The 24,626-nt window shown below is 42.2% G+C and overlaps 1 protein-coding gene across 2 annotated transcripts in view; it reads left to right on the top strand.

The window, feature by feature from the left end:
* Positions 1 to 475: 475 nt before the first annotated feature.
* LOC146853993 (acyl-coenzyme A amino acid N-acyltransferase 2-like) overlaps positions 476 to 24,626 on the top strand; it is a 49,106-nt gene continuing 24,955 nt past the window's right edge. Inside the window, exons 1-3 of one of the 2 annotated variants that reach the window (XM_085651856.1) lie at positions 476 to 778; positions 13,753 to 14,271; positions 21,645 to 21,847. In XM_085651856.1, coding sequence (XP_085507982.1) covers positions 13,809 to 14,271; positions 21,645 to 21,847 — 666 coding nt within the window. In that variant the 5' untranslated portion in view covers positions 476 to 778; positions 13,753 to 13,808. Of the gene's footprint in view, positions 779 to 7,030; positions 7,143 to 13,752; positions 14,272 to 21,644; positions 21,848 to 24,626 lie in introns of those variants that run through there. The other variant, XM_085651857.1, reaches the window with a different exon arrangement.

The following is a 24,626-nucleotide window of genomic DNA, read 5'->3' as shown; positions in this document are numbered from 1 at the left end:
GAAAACGATGACTTTCATCAGCTCATTGGTAGAGCAGTGTTGTGACTGGGGATTTTGTTGGACAAGTCTGGTCTCGTCCTTGGCTGCAGTGCCCATAAAGTACACACGGGGCTAACACCGTGTGGGTAATCAGGTACTGTGACCAGCTCTGATAGGGGGACCTTGATAGCAGGGCTGATTATAAGCATTGTGTGTAAACAATGTTGTGACCAGCTCTGATGGGGGGCCTTGAGAACAGGGTGAAGGCCGCGCACTATGCGTAAAGAGATGCTATGATCAGCACTGATGGGGGGACCTTGAGGCCAGGGTGAAGGCCGCGCACTGTGCGTAAAGAGACGACGTGACCAGCTCTGATAGGGGGACCTTGAGGCCAGGGTGAAGGCCGCGCCCTGCATGTAAAGAGATGCTATGAGCAGCTCTGATAAGGGGCCCTTGATGATATGTGTATAAAAAGTGGCGTGATCAGCACTGACACGGAGACCTTGAGCACAGGGCGAAGGGCGCGCTGTGTGCGTGAGGGGACGTTTGAGAACAGGTGTGATGCCTGCAGCATTGACAGGGAGCTTTTGTGTGAGTGAACGACGGACGTTGTCTAATACCTTGAAAGTGTTGGCATGTGGAGGAGAGACCTGTACTGGCCTCTGGTAACTTATTGACAGGGCCTGGCCAAAGGCCGACACACTCAGCATAGAAAGCAGAACTCGCCTCGGCTGAGGGTGAGGGATTTACGAAGAGCGCGCAGACTTTCCAAGGCCATCTGGAAACAGAGGGGAAAAAGGTAAAAGGATTTTGGACAGCATGGAGGGCGGTTAAAGATGGGAAAACGGTGGTGTTGTATCATACGGAAGAGAGACCCCTTACCTGCTTATAGAATTTCAACTCTGTGTCACTTGTATTGTAGGAGGTTTATTGCGTGATTTCTTGCACCATTTACTACAAATATTGCCTAAAAACACTCCAGCCAAACTCAAGTGCCGGCGACTTTTATGTTACTTCTTCAGAACTTTGTAATTACTAACTCTTCCCAGCAACACGGTAAATATGTGTTTCAAAGTACGGATGAAAATATAGTGTGCATGCCCTAAAGATACCGGGTGATGGGGAACATCGGAGGATGCGTGGAGGGTTAATAAACGGTGGTGGTCATCTGAAGACACATTACTGATCTGGGTGCATTAAAGATTACAGAGTGGAGAGGCAAGGCGGGACATGCATTCAGGGTTGATGAGTGATGCTGACATCTGAGCCAGCACTGGGTGATGTGGCAAATCTGAGCAGGCACCAGGGAACACTGAGTGATGTGGCAAATCTGAGCAGGCACCAGGGAGCACTGAGTGATGTGGCAAATCTGAGCAGGCACCAGGGATTACTGAGTGATGGTGCAAAAATTGATATGCACTGAGGAGCACTGGCTGAAAGTGCAAAACCGAACATTCCTTTAGGATCAATCAATCATAATTCTTTATTCGGCTCTAATGAGCCATAAAAGTCATATCATAAAATACACGGTACAGAGGGGTTCATACATGATTAAAAGTCGGAACGAAGACAATTAAGAAAAAACACCATAAAAACTTCAGAAAGGTCCATTAAATAGTGTAATAGCAGCAAAATACCAAACAATTTCAATATTTAGTTTGTAGTCTCGGGGAACTTAAGACGTAATTTAAACCAACAATAATAACAGTTTCATTTCCCAGGCACTGTAAGTAAGAAAAGGCTGCTATGTGGGATCTGAAATCCAAAGCATGCAATATGGGGCGCAGGAACGGCCTTCGTTGATGTAGGTAAAATGTGCAAAATAAAGCAAAGTGCAAATTGCTTTGTTGGTCTGGGATCTCACAATGAAAAGGGGTTAAAGATGGGATGGGCCACCAAAAAGTGTATGGTTTGTAGTCAAAACCTTGTAAGTAAGAACTTCTGTCTTTCATCCACAATAAACTGTAAATAAAGTGCTGGTCACAGTATTGGAGCCCAAAAGTTGACCCCGCACTCTTCCTGGCTATCGCCCTGTCGTAACTTTTGAGATTTGTTATGTGTCCTGTGGAGATGTTAGATACAAGAGCCGGGTTATGATAAAAAGGTGGGATGCCCAGACTTTCGAAGCCGTTTTTGACAGATTTGAGGATTGCCTGATGGTGCAAATATATACATGCACTGAGGATCACTGGCTGAAAGTGAAAAACTGAACATTTATGTAGGGTTATTGAGTGATGGTGCATATCTGAGCAGTCACTAATGATTAGTGCGTGATGGGAAACTCTGAAAGTGCACTAACGACTAATGAATGATGGTGAAAATCTGAGCATGCACCAGGGCTGATTGAGTGATGGTGCAAATATACACATGCACTGAGGAACTGTGACTAAAGGTGCAAACTGAACATTCATTTATGGTTAATGAGTGATGGTGCATATCTGGACAGTCACTAATGATAACTGGGGAAATCTGAACATGCACAAAGGACTCTTGATTGATGGTGCAAATCTGAACATGCACTAAGTGTTATTAAGTAATGGTGCAAATCACATTATGGGCTGTGGCAGAAACAAGAACAACACAAGCAGTCACACATGTACTTTTTAATTAATCCACTAACTCATCCATTCACTTGGCCGCTAACTGTTCCATCCAATTATGCACTACCTAATTCATCCAGCAATGAACTCGCTCAACCATTCATCCATTCACTCATCCATGCAGTTAATCACTCATTCATTCTTCATCCTTGCATTTAGCTGCTCAGCCATGCACTCACTCATGTAGACATGTATGCACCCATTCTTATTCATCCACTCAGCCATCCACACCTGACCAGTAAATGACAATGCGTTTTCACTTTTTCTAAAAGACAGACCTGCCATCTCTGTCCATGTCTGTTTAAACTCCAGTTAGCAATCTAACACCCTAGTGAGGGAAGGCTTCCCTTTTGGGATGAAGGCTGAAAGTCAGAGTGAGAAATGTATCTTAAGCAGGCCACTGGAATTTTACGATTGTGCGGCCACACTGATTGTTGCATAATTATAGATTTGTTGCATTTGACACATAATCCATAATCTGCTGCATAATGTGCGGTTTTTAGCAAAAAACGAAATGTTGTTTCTAGCTCAAACGGTTCACAAGTTACTTAAAATGCGTTGAAATGTGTTGCCCCTCAGTGGAAGGCTCTTTGCAAAGCTAGACTGCTCACCTTTCTGTTGCTTATCGCTATATTTGGATGTTAAACTGGTACTTATTAGATGCAGCCAAAGCCCAGAGAGTGTTACATGTTGAAAATTGATGAAATAAAGAAGTATTGCTATTACAAAATGTGCCTCATTGGCCTCATAATTTGCCCTTTTCTGCTGCATAATTTACTGAACCCTGCTGCATAATTTGGCCTTCTCCTGCCGCATAATTCCAGTGGCCCTGATCTTAAAGCATGATCTGTGAGATGGTTTGAGCATCTTATGGGCGAGCTACAGCAGTGTTTCCAATTCTGGGGTTTGTAAGATGTTGTTTTTTATCTGCTCCTTTAATGGGATGTGATGCTTGTGCCGCTAACAGCAGGTCTGTTGAAGTTTGTAAAGAAAATATACAGCGCAACAGAAAAGAACACAATTATAACAAAATAACGCAACACAATAAGACAACCCTACAACAGAAACATAAAAACACAGCAGCAAAACAACAGTACAACCACAGTGCAACATAACAAACAACAGATCTCAACAGTAGCACAAAGGAAAACCCAAAACAGCTCATTAGATGTCCCTGTAAGAACAAATGGAGAACATATAGGAGAGGTGGAAGGCTGTAAATCATGCAGGACTGGGGCACTTGCCATTCTCTGATGGCCCAAGCACAACCTGCCTTTAAATAATGTCTCAGGTGTCTGCAGCGGGGTGGGGGGGGGGGGGGCGGCGGCGAAAGAGGGAGGCTCACCAGGCATATCACAAACATAATAAGAATATTTCATCAATGCTCATTCAGACCCTCTGTATTGTACTTAAATGTATGTGAAAACTGTGCGGTAAAATGCTGAATGTGTGCATGATTTGTTCAACATATTCACAAGACGCATAAATAGGAAGGAAGGAAGGAAGGAAGGAAGGAAGGAAGGAAGGAAGGAAGGAAGGGAGGAAGGAAGGAAGGAAGGAAGGAAGGAAGGAAGGGAGGAAGGAAGGAAGGGAGGAAGGAAGGGAGGAAGGAAGGGAGGGAGGGAGGGAGGGAGGGAGGGAGGGCGGGCACCTCCAGGCCTGGTGGGCACCTCCAGTCCGTGTTACTTCAGTTTCTCACCACTTGATCTGGCGGAACATTGGAGCGAGCTGTGAAACCATCAGTCACACCACTCCCATACCAACCAGGGAATGATTGTCACATGCCTCCATGTGTTATGTTATGTTATAATATTTCTAAAGCGCACACTGTTACCCAAAGGTGTCCTGGCGCTATCTACAAAAAACCTCCCAAAGAGCTCACCATAAGGCCACAGATTAAACATTAAACAGCCAGGTTTTTAAGGCTTTCCTGAAAGCCAGGAGATCCATACTATTTCGAAGCTGAAATGGGAGGGCGTTCCCTTGGTGGCATGCCTCTTAAGCCTAACCTAGCTAGTCACCGCCAACTCTTCTGAGTTAGGGCAGGAGGCACATTGTGGAGAACTCTCCACCAGTGGAACAAATCAGATGTCTCCCTGCACACATACCTGTTGGAAATGAAGGAAGCCTGGATGCTGAAGGCTTTCCTGTCAGAGCTGAGATCCAAGGCCGTGACGGTCAACACTCTCACAACACCCTTTTCTACACATGGACACTTGGGAATTCAGGCATGCCACTTGACATGGGCTCTATGGTGAATTTACCCTCACTGTGAGACTGGGGAACAGCCATGGCTTAGTGATAGGGTAAAGTTTTCTTCATGGTTACTTGGGTCTTCTCTTAGACTCTCATTAACAGTATTTCATAATGTTCCACTGCGTGCACAAACTTCCAATTGCGCAAGGATTGCAATTACATGTTTTGTGGTAATCAACACATTTCCTTAATTTTTCTTCAGATAAATTCAACTGATCTTATCTGAAATTTAAGAAAGGAAAATGCTTCTTCAACATTGACCAATTGGACTTTTGGTATGGAAAGCACCAAAATCCACATTATTTGTAAAATATTCCTTTCCCCATACCCTGTAAATTCTGAACCCCAGAGAATCAGATTTTACTAAAAGCAGGAAATATCAATATCCAATTTGGGGTAATCGTGGTAGGACCTTTCAACACCCTCACACCATTATCAACACCCTACCACCATTATCAGCATCCTCACACCAATCCATCAGCCATTGTTTGCCTCCTTAATTACTTCCAGGTTATTCTAGGTGTGCTGGTTTGGGGGTGCATACCTGCCTACGTGGCACTCTCATGCAGACCTCTGTAACATAATAGATATCCAAGCAGTTTTTAGGTCGAGCCTGAGCCAGCGCGCATGCGCTGTGTTGTGAGACTTCTGTAGTAGAGTATGGAAGAGAAGCCCTGCACACTCTCCGCCCGTGTTTTTAATTGGCTTGTGTCTTTTTCCTTCGTAAATTCTGCCATCTGATTCCTTAATAGGCTCGTTAGTCCCTCCTTAGTACCACCTTGTCTTATTTTGTAACCTTCCATGGCTACTGGCCCCTTACTTCGGTTGTTACACAGTATGAGGTATTTAGTGTTGTAAGCACTATTTTCTTTATTGATTTTCTTCTACTTCAGGCACGACGACATGCTTTGCTTACATTCAGCGCACTGTGAGCGCTTTCACTTTCCAATCAGCCCGGACAATCGCAACCGCTAGTTTGCAATGCCATAGGTCTCGCATTTAAATGCGAGATCTATTGCATTGGAAATATTTTTTTCAGCTGCTTCTGTCCAAAAACCCTGCACGTTGCTGAGTCAGGTGTTAATGCCCGCAAAAACCCAAAACAATTATTATAATCATTAAGAGGGAGGAGCCGGTGGTGGAATCCAAACGGGTGTAGCGCAGAGCGCTGCTCCGAGCTATGGGCCCTGTTTCTCGAGCAGGGCGCGCCGTTTGGTGGTACACACGCCCTTCCTTTGTTTCTCTTGTGTTTGACATAGGGCCCCCAGCCGACCCACGTATGACAGCGACGCAGGGCCGCCCGCAGTCCCTCGTGCTGTGGCCCAGCATGGACAAACCTGTGCACTCGGTCACTGCGCTGACAGCGCCGCGTCATCTACTGTCCTTTGCTATCCTTCATGGCTCCTAATGCTCATCTGTTGTAAGGTAACAAACACACCATGCTAGGCCTGGGGATGCCTTTTCATCCCTGGCACAATGTCAACATAATCATACGTTCGCGAATGTTTGCTATCCCCTGATTAACTCTTGCAATATTTTCGCTGTCACTGCCTGCCATGTTATTTTTAAAATGTTCTTTAGTCTTCAATGCTGTTGCATGTGTTTACTCATCTTGCGAACGGTATATCTTTCTTTGTGCTCATTTACATTCGCAGTAAAAGACATTTAACGTTTGAAGCATACAAACAGGTAGAACCAAACTTCTGGCATATTGAATCTAAACTACATTTTTTAAGTTCAGAAATTTTTTTATTGAAAGAAAATGCTCAAATTTTACAAAATAAAAGCATATATCAGGTTAAGTAATGGCAATAACATAGGCTATAATATGAAACATCAAAAATTGAGAATAATTATAAGCAAAAACTGGCAACTGATATGAAATAAGGCATTGAAAAGGGATATGAGATATACATTACAAGCATAAGAAAAGTTAAAAGAAAAAAAAAAGGAGTATCTTGTTTAACAAAGAACAGGAAGTCATGGAGGTTTAGAGACTTCTTGCTGTAACGGGGATAAAGACAGAGAGGTACGAGCACTCAAGTAAAAAAAAACTGTAACTGGACTCCACAAATCTCTTTGCTTAACAGCTAAGGTTAAGGGGTAAACAAAAGTCGTGTCTAATCTGTGATTGTAACAAACAGCATACCACCAAGCCTGATAAGATAATTTGGTATAATCTTTCCAATTTTTAGTTATTTGCTGAAATGCTACTGCTAATAGCAAGTCGATTATTCTAACTCTACAAGTGCAATGATCCCAGGTTGACGAAAGACTCCCTAAGAAAATGTGAGATAAAGAAAAGGGGTGAGTGGAAGAAAAAATCTTATTAATTTGAGACCAAACCTGCTTCCAGAAACTAAGAACAAGGTGACAACTGAAAAGCATATGAAAAAGATCTGCACATGGTAAGGAGCAGGACCAACACTTGTCAGAGGCATCTGGGAAATGTTTGCTGAGGGTTAGTGGTGAAAACAATAAACGATTGTAAATAAAAAATAGTGTTTGAGTAGTATTAGCAGCCCTGGAAGATCTACGAATCTTCAACCACAGCTTGTCCCATAACGCAATAGGCCAAGAGGCTGCAAGATCTTTTTCCCAGTCTTCTTCTATCGTGGTTTTAATGCGGGGGGAGGACAGAGTATGAAGAAAAGCGTATATTTTTGAAGCTTTAGAATGTTTAAGAAGTAAAGAATTCAGTGAGGATGTATCAGAGGGTGTATCAGAGGGTGTGTGAGGTGATGAAGGAGGTACAGCAAGATGAGCATCGTAAGCCTATTGTAATGCGCGTGTCAATAACAAATATTTGGCTCGAAAAGCGAGAGGTAGATTGAAAGAAATAGCAGCTAAAGCAAAGGAAATGGTCTGAGTATGGTGGAACAATTGACGCACCCAAATAAGGCCACGCGTTCTCCAGGATTTCCCAAAAATTGGCTTATTGTTAATTAAAATAGACGTGTTATGCCAAACAGGTTGATCAAAAAAGGATGAAACAGGTAAACAAGGAAGAATTTTGGAAGTATATTTAAGAATGGGAGTTGATAAAGACTGAGGTCTACGAGAAAACATAAGATATTCTTTGAAGGAAAAGGGAGAAATGAAAGACTTTTCTAAGGTCAACCAGAGAGGAGAGGATAATGAGGAATCTTCAATCCAATGCGAGACTTGATGCAAGAGAAAGGATTTGTGATATAAGAAAAAGTTCGGAAAGTTCACCCCGCCCACTCTTTTAGAGCGCATTAGCTTAAACAAGGACATACAAGACTTTTTATGCCCCCACAAAAAGGAAGATAGAATAGAGTTAATTTTCTTGAAATATTTCAAGGGGATAGCAAGTGGTATGTTGGATATTGTAAACAAAACAATGGGAGAGAGCATCATCTTGATTGTGTCCAATCTTCCCCACCATGACAAATAGAGAGGATGCCATTTGGTAGTGAGAGTGGTCAGTTTTTGTACACAATCTTCCATACACTTAGTGATTGTACCCAAAAGACAGGAGTGAAAATTGAGGCCCAAATATTTAATAGAGTTAGGGCTCCAGGTAAAACCTGAAGCAGAAAAGTCACCCTTGAAAGTCACTTTAGTGAGTGGCAAGATTTCGCACTTATCTTTATTTAATTTGTAGCCCGATACTTGAGCAAAAGAATGAACTTCGTCTAAAAATGCTGGAAGGGAGGTATCTGGTTGGGAGATAAATAGTAAGACATCGTCAGCATAAGCTGCCATTTTAATGTCAGAGTTGTGAAAGTTGAAACCATGTATATTATCATTCTGACGAATTCGCAAAAGGAAAGGTTCTAAAGCAAGATTAAACAAAAAAGGTGAACGTGGGCATCCCTGTCTAACCCCTCTCCCCAGGGAAAAATAAGAAGATAAGCCACCATTTGCAGAGATTGCTGTCCTAGGGCGAGAATATAGGAAGGAAATCAGGGAGGAAATTTTCGGACCAAAACCAAACCACTTCAGAGTTTTAAACAGATAAGGCCATTCAACCCGATCAAAAGCTTTTTCCGCATCCAAAGCCATGGCTGCGAGGGAATGAGAATAATGTGAAGTCTTGGAGAGAATGTCAAAAAATAGTCTAGTGTTATCCGACAACAGTCTACCTTTAACAAAGCCGGACTGTTCTTTCCCTAAAAGTTCAGGTAGTAAAGACTCTAAACGCAAGCTAATGCTTTGGAAAAGTTTTTATAATCAATATTTACTAAAGAGATAGGGCGGTAATTTTTACAGTGCTGTGGATCTTTGCCCGGTTTCGGGATAATGCAGATAAGGGCATCAGAGAAAGATACAGAAGCGGAGCCAGTTTGAAGAAAAGTAGAGAGAAGCATATGTAATTTGGGAATGAGCAAATTTGAAAAACAGGAAAAGAATTCAACAGTAAAGCCGTCCGACCCCGGAGCTTTTCCATGTTTGAGAGTGTGAAGAGCCTGGAGAAGATCTTTATGAGTAAGATCGGATTCTAAAGAGGAAGGGTCCGGAGGAGTATCAAAAGGAGAAGAGATGTTTGACAAAAATTGGGAGATGGATTGTTCAGACGAAGATGCTTCGGAGGAATACAATGTTTCATAGAAATGTAAGAATTCTTGTAAGATATCTTCGCGTTTGTGTTTTAGTAACCCGTCATGACCGTAGATAGATTCAATGTTGACTTTGTTTTGTGTCACCTTTAGATAATTAGCCAACAATTTTCCAGCCTTATTCTGCCCACCATAGAACTTGGCGCTAGACTTTAAGAGAAAATTAGAGGCATTAAATGTGGAATCTTTATTAAATTGAAGTTTGGCAGAAATGAGGTCGTTTAAGCAATCTTTTTATTTAGAAGTATAATATAAGTGTTCTAACTGTTTAATTTTGGAAAGTAGATCATTAGTGGCCTGTTGGGCTTTCTTCCGTTTACAAGAAACGTAATTAATGATGAAGTCCCCGGCTGTAGCTTTGAAAGCATCCCAGACTACAGGGAATGGAACTTCATCTGTATGATTAAGCAAAAAATACTTGTGGAAAAAGGATGTAAATGAAGAAACAAATTGTGCATCAAGAAGGAGAGCGTTGTTAAAACGCCATTTTTTAATGGAAGTAGGCTTTCGTAATACATCCAAAGCAATGGAGACTGGGGCATGATCCGAAATTAAGATGGAGCAGATGTCAGAAGAAATAAGGGACTGGGTAAGGTGATGTGAAATAAAAAAATAATCTAGTCGGGATTGAGTTTGGTGAGGGGGTGAAAAGAAAGAGTATTCTCGCAAAGTGGGATTGCAGAGTCTCCAAGCATCAGTAAGTTTGTATTGTGCAATGAGGTGAGTGAAAGATTTCTGTGACTTATGTGGAATGTATGCGCTAGCTGAATGTCTATCCAAAAAAGGGTCAAAAACTTCGTTGCAATCACCCACAAGAATGAAGTTATCAACATAGTGTTGAGTGATTAGTGGAGCTAAAGAGGTCCAGAAAGAGGCGTCACCACTCGTTGGAGCATACACATTTAAAATGGAAATAGGAAGATTATCTAGATTGAAATTAACTAACACCCATCTACCTGAAGTATCAGCAAAATGCGTTGCTGACTTGACTGGAAGAGATTTTCTAAACAGAATCAAAACACCGTTACGCTTACCATTACCTGGGGAAAAATACACTTCACCCACCCAACCCCTTTTCAGTTTAGCAGATTCATCTGCCGATATATGTGATTCCTGTATACAGGCTATATCTGCGTTGAGTTTGGTCAAATGGGATAATACTCTCTGTCTTTTAATTGGCGAATGTAAACCTCTAACATTCCAAGAAAATATTTTCAAAGGCATAAAACAATGTTAGAAAAGCATATCAAAAAACCAGTTGAGGAATAGTGATGAGAAAGAAAAACATTTAAAGCATATAGGGATATTAATAAGAAACACCAAAAATAAAAGAAGATAATTTGATAAAAAACAGCATCGTTATTAGGTTTGTTAGTCCCTCCTTAGTACCGCCTTGTCTTAATTTGTAACCTCCCATGAGGACCGGCCCTTTTACTTCAGTTGTTACAAGGTATGTATTCTTCAGTCTGTAAGCACTATGGGGAATATTATCAAAAAAAGGCGTTCAAATTATCGCCGCTTTAGCGACAGAAAACTGCCACTAAAGCGATGATAATGGGCTTGCTAATATGCGTTATAGAATTCAAATAGAAGCCCATGTTCTGGTGTCAACATGGGCTTCTATTGGAATTCTCTGCGGCATATTATCAAGCCCATTATCGCCGCTTTAGCGGCAGTTTTCTGCCGCTAAAGCGGCGATAATTTTAACGCCGTGCTTGATAATATGCCCATTTTTTCTTTAATGAGTTTCTCTTACTGCAGGAGGGCAGGAGGGTCAGGCATCTGGAATGCAATAGCTCTTGCATTTACAAAAGTTTAAGATATTGGCATTGTAAATGACAATGCCTTTTATTCATGTTTTCAAAACCAAAACATAAATGAAAGGCATTATCATTTACAATGCCAATAACTCAAACTCGCGTAAATGCGAGACGTATTGCATTACAGATGTTTGTTGATCCTGCTACTAATAAGTTAATAAGAAAAAAGGCAACAGAATCAGTATCTCGTTAAGACACACTATGGTTTGATTTTCTGGATGTATCAATGCAAATTTATGAAGGACACATCAAAACCAATGTATATATCAAAGCTACAGACAGAAACAATAGTTTGCATTTCAGCAGCTTTCATCAATTTGCACTCAAAAAACATTTGCCGTACTCCCAATTCATCCGGCTTAAGAGAATAACTTCTGATTCTCAAGACACCAGTGAGATCATTTACGATTTTTCTAACAAATTCCGGAACAGAGGATATCCAGGTTACATTCTTGATCAAAGTTGTCGGAGATTGGAAAACATAGACCGGACTGATTTACTGAAACCCACAGAGAAACTGCAAACTAACCGTCCTATTTGTGTTCTGAAACATTCAACACAATCTACCTCGATCAAATCTACCATCTTAAAACATTGGGACATCATAAAAACTGAACCAGATCTCATTAATCTGTTTCCACAGCCTCCGATTTTTGCCATGCAGAGATCAAAGAACCTTAAAGAACTACTGTCAAAACATCCAACGATTCCCAAAAAGGCATTTAAAGGCATGCAAAAATGTATGAACTGCATTCATTGCAACAATGTAATGACAGGCGCTGTTTTCTACCATCCAACCAAAGGTCATAAAATCAATCTACAGCACTCAAGTACTTGCGATACCACGAACGTAATTTATGCCTTGAAGTGTCCGTGTGACAAGATCTATGTAGGTCGAACTGAAAAAAAAGTAAAGACACGAATAGGTGAACACAAGAGTAACATTCGCTTGATGAATGAAAAATCTATAGTCGCAATGCATTGCAAAGAAGCAAGACATAACATTGCGCAACTACGTTTCACTATCCTTGAATCGCAGAAACCCACAGGAGAGTATGATCCTGCTAAATCATTAGCACGCTCTGAATTCTTTTGGACCAAAAAATTACAATCTCTCCAACCTATTGGATTAAATGACAGGATCGAATACAGTTGTTTTCTATAAAATCATATGTGATATATTTTACATGCTTCACATAACCAATTGTTTATTGTTTCTAGGTTGTTTTCCAAAAAACTTTATCGTTATTGTCTGTACCCGAGTCTGTTTTCCATGTTTAGTATTCACCACGGGGATCCGCTTTCTATTTTTATTGACCTATTTTTTAAATGGTGACGTTGATCACGTCACGCACCCAACCTTGGCTGAGTAGCCATGCACAATTTCCAGACCTGGTGAGTGTGACACGCACGGTTGTAAAATCTTAGCGTATCTTTATTAACTTGCGGAGCAACTTTGCTACACTGGGTGAGGTGGTTATTTATAGTTAAACTGCACAACTATGAGTTTAGGCACGATCACTCTATTCTTCGCAACCTTTTTTTTCACATTAGAGCAACCGTTTTCCACCGAGCTATTTCAATCAGTCATGCTTTGTTTTCACCGAAGTAGTAGGATCTTTTTTCTTTTCTTTTTTTCGCTCCTGTACATTTTCAGCAAACTAATGCACACATTTTGGCATGTCATAGAGAGAAAGTTATCCTCGCACAGTAATCGCAAATTATTACGTTTTTGGGTTATGAGGACAATGCAGTTGAATTGCTTCTTTTGTTTGTTTTTTGTAGCATGGAATATTGACCCCTGATGAAGGGTCCGCATTTGACCCGAAATGCATTGGGTTTTGATGAACTTATGTCAGCTATGGATGCTGTTCGTTTTTACAGAACATTGTGACTCTAATTGAAGTGCATTTGCAGAGATAGAATGCAATAAAAACTCCGAAACATTGAAGATCTTTACGAGCTTCGATAATTGAATTCACTCATTTGTTAAAATTGTATAGCAACACGTTTGCTGTGTCTACAGTGCTCACACCAGCACGAGGTTCTCTTCATGCATTTTCGTTGACATTTCTCTATGTGACGCCTTGGACGGTCGTCATGGTGTTGAGAGCACACCACTAATTACTTGTTAAAAAACGTTCAAAAATAGAGTGCACGTTGGCTATTTGTTAATATTTGATTTACATCTCCTCTACTCCCTCATGCCACCGCTTTAGTAACACTGGAGGCATAGTTACTGGTTGTTACATTTGCTTTCTGTAAACGGAGCCTCTAGGCGAAGGACATCTGATCCACACATCTACCACGGATTTATAATTCTGATGGGGTTCATGACTCCTGTTACTGCCTCCATTAGAATTACAGAGCAGTTTGTAACTAAGCCCCATGCGTAAAGGTAGCTTTATACTTCTTGACTTTGCATTCTTTACACCATTCTCAACACTCCTCATATTCTGATTGTGCCCTGTCACTTCTGGTCAAGCCTAATCAGACTTCTTTTACCCTCTGCAGATTCCACCTTTGAAGATACGGCCCTTGAGAGATTGACAGAGGACTCGTTGTTGGCCATGTCACGTCTCATTGTGACACCAGAGGTCTCCTTAGCAGATGAGCATCTCAGAATACGTGTTTCAGGCCTCTCGTCCCGCCAGCTGGTGACCCTCCAGGCATCGCTGACGGATGAGAAGGGAGTCGCGTTCCGCTCCAAGGCATTCTACAGGGCGGACGAGGATGGGGAGCTGGACCTGGATCAAGCAAGTGCCACAGGAGGGTACTACAGGGGCGTGGTGCCCATGGGTCTCATTTGGTTCCTCAGACCAGAGAAGCCTTATCGTCAGCTTGTGAAGCGAGACGTCATGGGCAGTCCTTTCCGTATCACACTGGATCTTTACGACTCCTTCCAAACGGTGCAGAGCCATGAAGTTCAGCCCATAACCAGCCAGACAGTAGAGAGGTGGTATGTTACTCCAGGGGTACAGAGAATACCTATCAAGGACGGCAGAGTCCGTGGCGCCCTTTTCCTTCCACCAGGTGAACACAAATTGTTATAATATTATCCTATTTTTAGGTATGAGTACTTGTGTCGCCCACTGTTGGCGAACACATTGAAAACAGAGATATGAGTACATATGAAGTATACATGCACATACATGTGGAATTCTTTGGTCTAAGCCCAGGGCAGTTCCTTTAGACTGCTTTTTCATGGGATTGGAGTTTCCTAGCACAGAAAAGACAAGTGTAATATAAGTTAATTGTTACAGAGTACTATCTCATCCTCTGTGCCTGTATAGACATGCCTTACTGATCTCAACAACCTCTTTACATTCATTAGTTGTTGCGCAGAGCTCTACCTCGCACTCTGTACTTGATTGACATGCTGTAATGAGCTCAACATCTTCTTTACACTCAGGTGTCCCACAGAGCTCTACCTCAGACTCTGTACCTGCATGACATGCCTTACTGAGCTTCCCATCCTCTGTACATGCATTAGACGTTCTCAATGTATTAACTAAAAAGTTCAAAAGGCTGAGTCACAGGATTGGGGCCTTGTGAGTCCCACAGGACAGTGGGCCTTTGCCATTAAAGAAAACCTACACAGGGCAAAATCCAAAGTCAAAATTATAAAGGTTTATTAATAATTAAGAGTCGTTAAAGAAGGCAAAAATAGTTAGTTTACTATTGCCCATGGCGTTGTTTACTATTGCCCATAGTGTCAGAGCCTGTAATGGTCGAACCGATTCTGATAGAGCAGCAGGTCACACATTTAAGAGGGGGGCATCGAAAACACAGATTGACTATATCCTTGTTGACCTAGATCTGTGGCCCTTAGTCAAGGATATGGTTATTATAGCTCAGGAAGACAGCGATCATAATGCTTTGGCGCTTACGATGACGGGACTAGTTACCTAGTGTAGGCACCCTAGGCCTGAGTCCACACAGGTCATTACGAACAACAACAATAGGAGAGTTAAATGGCCAATGATCTTAGTCGATTCAAACTCTCTCCCCCAAATATATTCTGTGATGGAGCGGTCTCTTATAGATCTAAGTATCCCTACTACTGGGTTAGAGACTGTCATGACTATCTTCCAGGAACTAACTACAAGTCTAAAACCATTTTTTTATAAACAAAGTAATAGAGTTAAGCAGCAAACAGCACCCTGGTTCAACGATGCATGCAAAAAAGCTAGGAACGAGCTAATGGTGATGTTAAAATCGAAATCCCCTTTAGAAATTGCGAACAGAAGGAGGTTATATAAACTAGCCCAAAATAAAGCAAAAAGGGACTGGGAGAGTGTGAAAATTGAAAATTGCTTTTAGAAGTCGCTAAACATAAGAACAGTCAATATTTCTGGCATCTATTTGCAAAGGGATCACCAAATTTGGTAGCACAAACTGATTTCTACATTCAGCCCCACGTATGGGAAGAATACTTTGGGGAATTGTTTGCAGATCAAGGGCTGTCGTTCGTTCCAGCCCTAAGCATGAATCCTTGTGAACAGGTAGTTGTTGATGTTGAAAATATCACTCTTGCGGAAACAATTATGGCCATAAAGTTCTTGCAGAGAGGCAAAGCACTGGGTCTTGACAAGCTTCCAGGAGACCTGTTGAGGGCTGAACCGACTGTCTGGGGTCCGCTGCTTCAAAGGGTTTATAATACTATCCTGAGGGGGGTGCTATTCCGGAGACCTGACGGTGTGCCGAAATTATTCCCATTTATAAAAAGGGTGATAAAGGGTCGCCGGGGAATTATAGGCCCATCAGTCTTATTGATGTATCGCAAAAAATCTTCTGCAAAATTATTTTGACCAGAATTCAAAACTGGATAGAGGAAAAAAATGTTCTGTCTAACTTACAGGCAGGATTTAGGGCTGCAACTAGTACCACGGACCAAGTCTTTAGGTTCCTCCTGTTAATTTGGAAATAAGTTACAATCAGAGGAGGTCACCTATATGTAGTGTTCGTGGATTTAAAGACCTCATTTAATAAAACGTTATCTGTTTCCCTCTTTTCTACTGCACGTGTATGAAATGTCACTGAGTCCCTTTTCATCTATACTTCTCTGAAATGCTACTGAGCTCCATCCATCTCATCCACTATAACTGTTAAAGAGCTCCCTCTTGCCCACACTCTCAGTATTGCACCCTGCTCACCTGGTGTGTAGGTGGCTCACTTTCAGACATCAGGCCAATGACTGATGGCAGGACACTCTTGAGTGAAACTCATACAAGAACAGAAGATGAAAAGGGAAACACACAACAAGCGTTGCCCTCTTCATGCAAAGAGGGGAGAACGTGAAATACACCTCAGTAGCATATTTTGTATTTCTTCAAAGTGAGAGAGTCAGAAGGGCCTGTATGGTAACTCCAGGGGCTATAAAAACTGCGGCATTATGAGTTGGACCCTGGGCTTCAACTTATAAATTGGGAGAACCTTGCAAATGAATTTACCATATCTATAAAGTGCACTATCTCCCACAAAGTTATCCTGATGCTGAGCAGGTGTGTGTTTAGTTTTGCCTATGGTAGGTTGGTTAATTAAAAAGCCAGGTCTTCAGCTTTTTTCGAAATTCAAGAAGAGAGGAGAAGGCTCCGATGTGGAGTGTGAGGTCGTTCCACTCTCCAGGAGTGATGTAAGATAAAGCCCAACCTGATCTGGTTCTGGGTATGCATGTGATCTGTGCGAGTCGGAGTCCCATGGAGTAGAGGTGTTTGGGTGGCTGATGGAAGGAGGTGTGTCCTAAGTTGTGTAGTGCCTTGAATGTGTGTGTGAGGATTTTGAATTGAGCGTGTTTGTTGTCGGAAGCCAGTGTAGTTGCCTGAGGTGTGGTGTGATGTGACTTCTGGCTGTCGAGTACATGATGGTTTGTAGTCTTCTACTGAATTCCTTGCTGATCGCAGCATACAGGGTGTTCCCATAGTCCAATTTTCTGTTGACTATAGCATGAGTGACAAGTTTTCTAGTGTTGCTTGCAAGCCATTTGAAGATCTTCTTCAGCATCTTGAGGGTGTAGAATCAGTGTGCGGTGACGGTGTTCACTTGTGCGTTCATGTCCAGTTTGCTGTTGATGATTATTTCAAGGTTCCAGGCATGGGCTCTGGGTGTGGGTGTGGCTGCGGGTCTGAGCTTGGCCGACCCACACCATTTGGAGTCCTATGTTAGGATGTTCTTCAGAAGATTACAACTTTTTTCTTGTCTGAGTTGAGCTTGAGACAGTTGGCTTTCATCCAGTTAGCAACTTGGGTCATGCCGGTGGTGAACTTGTTTCTTGAGTTGGGGTCTTGTCCAAGAGGGAGAGTATGAGTTTTGTATCATCTCTGAAGGAGAGGATGTTGATGTTGTGTGTGCGGATGGCGTTGGACAGAGAGATCATGTATGCGTGGAAGAGGGTGGAGCTGAGCTATGAATTTTGAAGCACTACGCAGATGAGTTTGTGGGCTTCGGAAGAGTCCTCATTTACGGTTTCATTTTCACCAGGAGATTTCGACTGCTTTGAATAGCCGGAGTCCTCGTGGGGAGAGTACACTGGCATGAGGTCTTTCCACATTTCTCAGAAACCCTAGTTACCTGGCAACTTCTGCTATAGGGCCCATCTGAGATTATGAGAAACTCTCAAAGACAGCCTAGGTGTTCATGATACCCTACGTTTGTGAGATTGTTTGCCAGTCCACTGTTAACCCTAGATTAACACAATACGTTTTATAGCTGTGTGTGGCATTGCTGTCCGAAATTCCCAATATGATCCTCCTACCGGACACCCAGTGTTCAATGATGGCTCTCTCACATGAGAACAGTGACATGCTGTTTACACCAGTACATACACTTCTACAGTAGTGTACTTGACCATAACAGTTATATACACACTTTTAAACTCCTGCCCTACGGCAAAAGAAAAGGGCAGGAATGCGCTGTATCTATTATGATGATGTGGTGACAGCCAATCAGATCTCACTACAATCCTCCATGGCTTGATACATACAAAGTTTCTGAGAATTAATTGCTGAAAAAGTACTGAACAGGTTTACACCAAATCACAAAAAGCACTCTTTCTGGCCCAAGATCTGGCTTTCTGCCACATTTGATGGAAATCAGTTCAGCACTTTGGGCTGTAGCTGTGCCTAAAGTTCCTATGGAATAATGAATGGGGAAAATGTGTTTTGTGACACCCCCCATCACTTTTTTTCAGCCCCGCTTGACGGATCACTCCAAAACTTCCAATGTACTTTGGATTGGTAACATACCATCATAGCCAACCTGGAGTGAATAAAAGCAGCTCCTGACATGTGTTTCTTTAACCTTTTGCTGCATCAGCACACCTACCTTTGGATCCTCAGAACACACAAATGGGCCAACATGGGTTCTGCAGCTAGCCCTGGGTTTGCAGTCTCTTGCTTATGAAGCTTCCACAAGAATTGCATCCCCCAGACAGGGCTCACATATCTTGAGTGGCTGTGATAGAGGCTGTCACCCCAGGCCCAGGATCCGCAAACACCACTGCAAAACTAATATTAAAAAAAAAAAATCCCTTCCTGCCCAAGAAAAATCCTGCCTGGAACGCAGACACCCTTGCACCAAGGCTGAAGGGTGCCCGCATTGGTGGCAGGCAGCACACATTGCACCAGCACTAGGAGGCAACACAAATATGCCATATCTTAGCTGATATTGCACATTTCTGCTATCTCCCTTTCATGCAATGTAGTGCAGCAATTTTGCTTACTGCCCTGTGTGAAAAATGTGTAAATCTGCCCCTAAGTGCCCAAACAAATGAAACCTCTTTATGCACAGATCAGAACACTATTTAGGATAAGACATAGAGTCTCTCCAGATTTATGTTTTCAGAACTATTCCTCATTGAAAAACACATACATATAAGGATACAAAGAGGAGCTTTCAGTCAGCGGTCTTGTCCATTGGTGTGTCAAGCAGTCATTCACATTTCAATTCCTTCCACTGCAGCATAAAGGATGGGGCAGTTGGTCAGTCTGCATTAGTCACTAGCTTTTCTCACTGTGAGTGACAGCATTTTGACTCTGAACATGTGCATATTCCAATATGACTGCCTGTGCATCCGCTCACATTTGGACGCTTATGTATGCCATGGCAGCCATCCTGGAACGCTCTCTGTATGTTATAACTAGTTTACTATACCAAGGTAGCGGACATGTGGCTTACTTGGAATACTATACTAACAATAAACCATACAAAGGAAACAAGTATTGGTAAAGTCAAAAGCTTTGTTGCTTGAATCATTATATGTCTTAAATAAGGACACTGGAATGCTTTACTTACAATCACAAAGTTAACAGTAAATCAATCCAACCTCTGAACTTAATCACTGCCTTTTATTTCAATACAATCAGTGCCCATTGTTAGCACTGCCTTGCAAGCAGAACTTCTATTGCTAAAATGTATTTTCTATAGAAAAACTATTTTTACCTGAAGTCCTTTATTCTTAACAACATAAGTAAATATGTGTCTCTACAGACAGTCATTCAGCCGTCTATTTTAGTATTTTATAAACAATTTTCAATACATCTTCAGTTTTTTTTTAACATAAGATTGTTGACATGCTAATTGTTCCTAAATAAACCTGTAACATAAAGATATTTAGCAGATAATTGTAATATGTTCCTTTATTGCCATCTTAGAATTTGATTATTATTACAAACCACTCAACCTTTCAATCAATCAGTAAGGTGTTTTTATAGCGTGGCTTATCACCTGAGAGATTATCCATGCGCTGTGCTGCTTGTCTTCGTCGAAGAGCCAGGTATTGAGTCCCTTCCTAAAATGGGTCAGTGAGGGTGAAGCGCAGAAGTGGAGGGGGAGGGAGTTCCAGGATTTGGCAGCGAGATGAGAGAAAGAGCATCCTCTGGAGTAGCAGCAGCGGATGCATGGTGTCTGTGCGAGGGCGAGGTGAGAGGAGCTGAGGTTCCTGGGAGGTTGGTGGAAATTCAGGCAGTGGTTCATGTAAGCGGGCCCTTGGTCGTGGAGGACTTTGTAAGCATGGGTCAGAAGCTTGAATTGGCATCTCTTCTGGACAGGAAGCCAGTGGAGGTCCTTCAGTTGCTGGGTGATGTAGTTCCTCTTTGGTAGGTTGAGGATCAGTCTGGCTGCTGCATTTTGGATAGTCTGGAGTCTTTTCATGAGTTCGGTGGTGGTGCCTGCGTAGAATGTGTTGCCGTTGTCCAGCTGGCTAGTGATTAGGGCAAGTGTTGCCATTTTCCTGGTGCTGAAGGGGAGCCACTTGAAGACTTTGCGGGCATGCGGAGAGTGTGGAACGAGGCTGAGGAGACGGCATTGAGCTGACGTTTCATGGAGATTTTACTGTCCAGGAAGATGTCAAGGTTGTGGGCATGATCTTTCGGCGGAGGGGTGGGTCCGAGTTCTGATTGCCACCAAGAGTCATTTCATAGTGGGGTGGGCCTACTGAAGATCAGGACTTCTGTTTTGTCCATGTTGAGGTTCAGGCAATTTTTCTTCATCCAGGCTGCGACGTTCTTCATACAGTTGTGGAAGTTGGACTTCATCGAGATGGGGTTCGCTGAGAGTGAGAGGACGAGTTGTGCGACATCAACGTAGGAGATGATGTTGATATCGTTGGATCTGATGATGTCGGCGAGTGGTGTCATGTGGATGTTGAAGACGGTTGGGCTGAGTGATGAGCCTTGAGGGATGCCGCAGATGGTGTGCTTGGGTTGTGAGTTGAAGGGGGAGAAACTTGATCTCTGGTTGCGACCTGTGATAAAGGATGCCATCCATCTGAGCACGTTCTCTGTGAATCTGATCTGGTGCAGTCAACCGATGAGTGTGTGGTGGGAGACAGATTTGAAGTCTGATGAGAGGTCGTGCAGGATCAGGGTGGCTGCTTCTCCTCTATGGAGCTGAGATATGCGGTGGATTATCTGTGGGAATGCAGGGACCAGGGTCCCTGGTGCTGGGTGCGGTCCAGGTATGGACAGGCTCATACGCGCTTTCCTGTGGCCTCATGTTTCATGATCTCACCAGAATCGTTGAGGGCAATTCAGGACCATGTGATACATTTACAGTTTTTCATTAGTTAATGGCCTATTGTTGTACAGTTTTTGCATATTGTACTTCTAGGATATTGTATGAGAAAATCTCATGGTGCAAAACAGTTGGTATTGGGTTGCACCAGGGTGTAGCACCAAATTTAGCATCTGTCACAATGGAAGAGAAATAACAAGTCACTGTGTTATTGTGCTTAATCTACTCTTGTATTTACCACAAGTTTGTAGATGGTAAAAACTGAAGCTCACACTTTGTGCACAATGAGGACTTGGTCAATATGAGGTCTATAGAAAGCAGGGGATCTTCATAGACTGCAAAGATATATCATGAGAGATATCACGTTTCATTCGTACACTCTTTCATGTTTTCAGGCAACAAGAAGTTTCCAGGAGTGATCGATATGTCCGGTGGCACTGGTGGTCTGGTTGAGTATCGAGCGAGTCTTCTGGCTAGCCGTGGCTTCGCCACTCTAGCGCTGGCATACTTCGGCTATGAGGACCTGCCCAAATCAGCAAAGGAGCTGGACCTGGAGTACTTCGAAGAAGCGGCGGATCTCCTGCTGGCCCACCCCAAGGTCAGGGCAACAGGACCCATTAATTGTATTTACCCAAAACTAACACTTTGAGGGCAGGAGAAGGACAGGCTTGTGGTGAAAGATTAGATGGAGACAGAAGTCATGTAGAAGAATAACAGAGAAAGGTGAAAACAATGTTAGACAAGAGCGGGAGAGAAAATATACAAACAAACAGGTGGGAAAGATAAGACAGACATGGAGGGGAGGATCGGAGAAAACAGAAAGGAGGTACAAACAGAGAGAGGAAAGACAGAGAGAAGAAGAGATGACATTGCCCAAGAAAGCAAATGAAAAAAAAGATTAACAGAGACGGGATGGGAAAGTTGAGAGATAACAGAGAAGTAAAACAGACGTGAACAGGAGGGAAATGATTAAAAGTAGAGGATAAGTTGAAACACAGAGGATAAACAACATGCAAACAATAAGGAGGGCATAGTAACGAATAAGAAGAGTAAAGGACAAGAAGGATAACAAAACGAAGAGAATGGAATGGATTATTATACAGGTATAAAAAGGATACATTGAAAGGATAAAAAATAAAGAAACGGCAAGAATTGTATCAGAATTCAAAATCAGAGAAAGGCTATATGAGTGAGACAAGACAGTACACAAGGAAAGTACAGACAAAGGCAGTAGTGAAAAGGCCCCTGTAGCTGGTACATCACAATAAAAGGGGGTAATTCAGGCTGCTTACTTATGCAAAAGCCTATGACTGGTTTATGCATACGAACGAGCTGGTGAGCTGGTAACAGCACAGGAAAACCACTACCTGGGGCCCATGTAATCACCTTTTGCATGGGTGGACTGAGATCAAAGTGAGCGCCAGGGACTCTAAAAGGAGCGGAGAAAGTAAGAGAGACACATGTAGAAAGGGAAAAAAGAAGACTGATAATAAATGAAGAAACATAGGAAAAGTGAAACGATTAAAACAAAGTGAAAAACAGAAGAGGCAAAGAGGAAACAGAGGAGTAAAATAATGGGAACTAAAATGGGAGTAAAGTGATGAAAGGAGACAAATACACAAAATGGACAGATAAACGAGAATAAAAGAAAATATAGATAAAGAGGGTGTGAAAACCTAGACCGTTGAGTTAAAAATCACACATATAAGTGAAGATTTAAAGGAAACAGGCATGGTGAAGAGGAAAGAATTTGATAGGATAAGGAACGAAAGAGAGAAAATAGAGTGACAGGCACATGAAGAGTCAAAGAGAAAGCTAATTGAAGGAAAGAATGGGGGCCCAGTGAGAAATACAGAACAAAGCGAAAGAGGCAAAGGAAAAGAGAGATTGGGAGGGAGGGACAGAGGCACTCAGGAACGGCACAGAAAACAACACATGCTAGAATACAGAACAAAAGAGCAACAATAACAGAGAATGAGATAAAGAGAAGCACACAAAGAGGGTCAAAGGACTAGAAAGATTTGCAGAGGGAAAAAATACGGATGTGCGAGAGAGGATGGGGAAGGTAGAAGGCTGAAGGGAGAGACTGAAAGCGAGGCACAAAAAAGTGGTTGGCGTTGGTAAGAGGGCTAGGGAGAGGAAGACAGGGTAAGAGAATGAAAGAGAAATATGATACATTGAGAAAGGAATGGCAGAGAGAGAGAGAGGCCAGGGAAATGAAGAGAGATAGAGAATAAAACAGGAAAAGTGGGAGAAGGGGAATAGATGGAGCCAGAAAACGAAGGGACACAGATAGAAAGCAGAACAGAGGAAGGGGTGCAGTATAAGCAAAGTACGACAGGGGCCAGAGTAGTATTAAAACCAAAACACAATATGTCAGGGTGCCTAAAGTCCAACTAGCGCTTAACACAAAATATCTGGCAGCCTAGCAAATTATCAAAACCAACTTTCATTTCAACCAATCAGGGTTTGCACTAGAAAATAGCCAGTTGGACCATACAGCTAAAACACATAGAAATGTAGGCCAACATATATATTCTATTTCTCAATACAAATCAATATAGGTTAATCACTTATCAGAAAGTTCTTACTCTCAGATAACACATATCTAATGATCAGGTGGCAGGATCTTCTCCACGAGGGAGCGCTTGCTAACCTCGAGGAGAAGCTATCGTTCATACATACAATTCTAGGCTCATTAATCTCCAGAAATCTCACCTACCCTTGCCAGGTTTGAGAGCCAGGCTGTGCTTCTAGGAAATGGGCAAATGTACAACCTTGATTCCTCTGGCTTCCGCTCCTACTCGAACCATGAAAATTAGCAAGCAAATTCAACGCCACAGGAAGCTTCACAGTACAGTAAAACAACATCCATATTTGATAGAACTTATTAGCACATTCTGCATTATATTATGTTATATTTACACTGTACTAAATAGGATTACATGGATATGATACAGGCAAGATTTATGTTTTCACAGTAGTAATAGGTAGAGCGGAAAAATAAAAAAATAAAAATATATGCTGTAATAAAACAAGGCATGAAAACTAAAGAAAGAAGCAGAGCAGCATGAGTGGCGGACAGACAGTGAGAACTCAGAAGGAAAGAGTAAAGGGAGAAAGAAAATATGGAGAAAAATTGAGATGTGAATGGTTAAAATCATGAATAATGGGAAAGGAATACATCAAGGAAAATAAAATAGTATGGGAGAAATAAAATGAAGAGAACAAGAGAAATAAAGTGATAGTAGAGAAAGAAAATGGAGAAAAACGTATCAAAATGTCACGGATAGAAATGGCAGAGTAAAACATAGAGAAGAAGGGAAATTAGACAGAGAGGACTGATAGTCAACTGAAAGAATGATAGAAAACAGTAT

Source organism: Triturus cristatus, chromosome 4_1, assembly GCF_964204655.1.
Source record: "Triturus cristatus chromosome 4_1, aTriCri1.1, whole genome shotgun sequence".
Classification (NCBI taxonomy): domain Eukaryota; kingdom Metazoa; phylum Chordata; class Amphibia; order Caudata; family Salamandridae; genus Triturus; species Triturus cristatus.
Note: the sequence above shows the minus strand (reverse complement) of the source record. Positions and strands in the feature narration are given on the sequence as shown.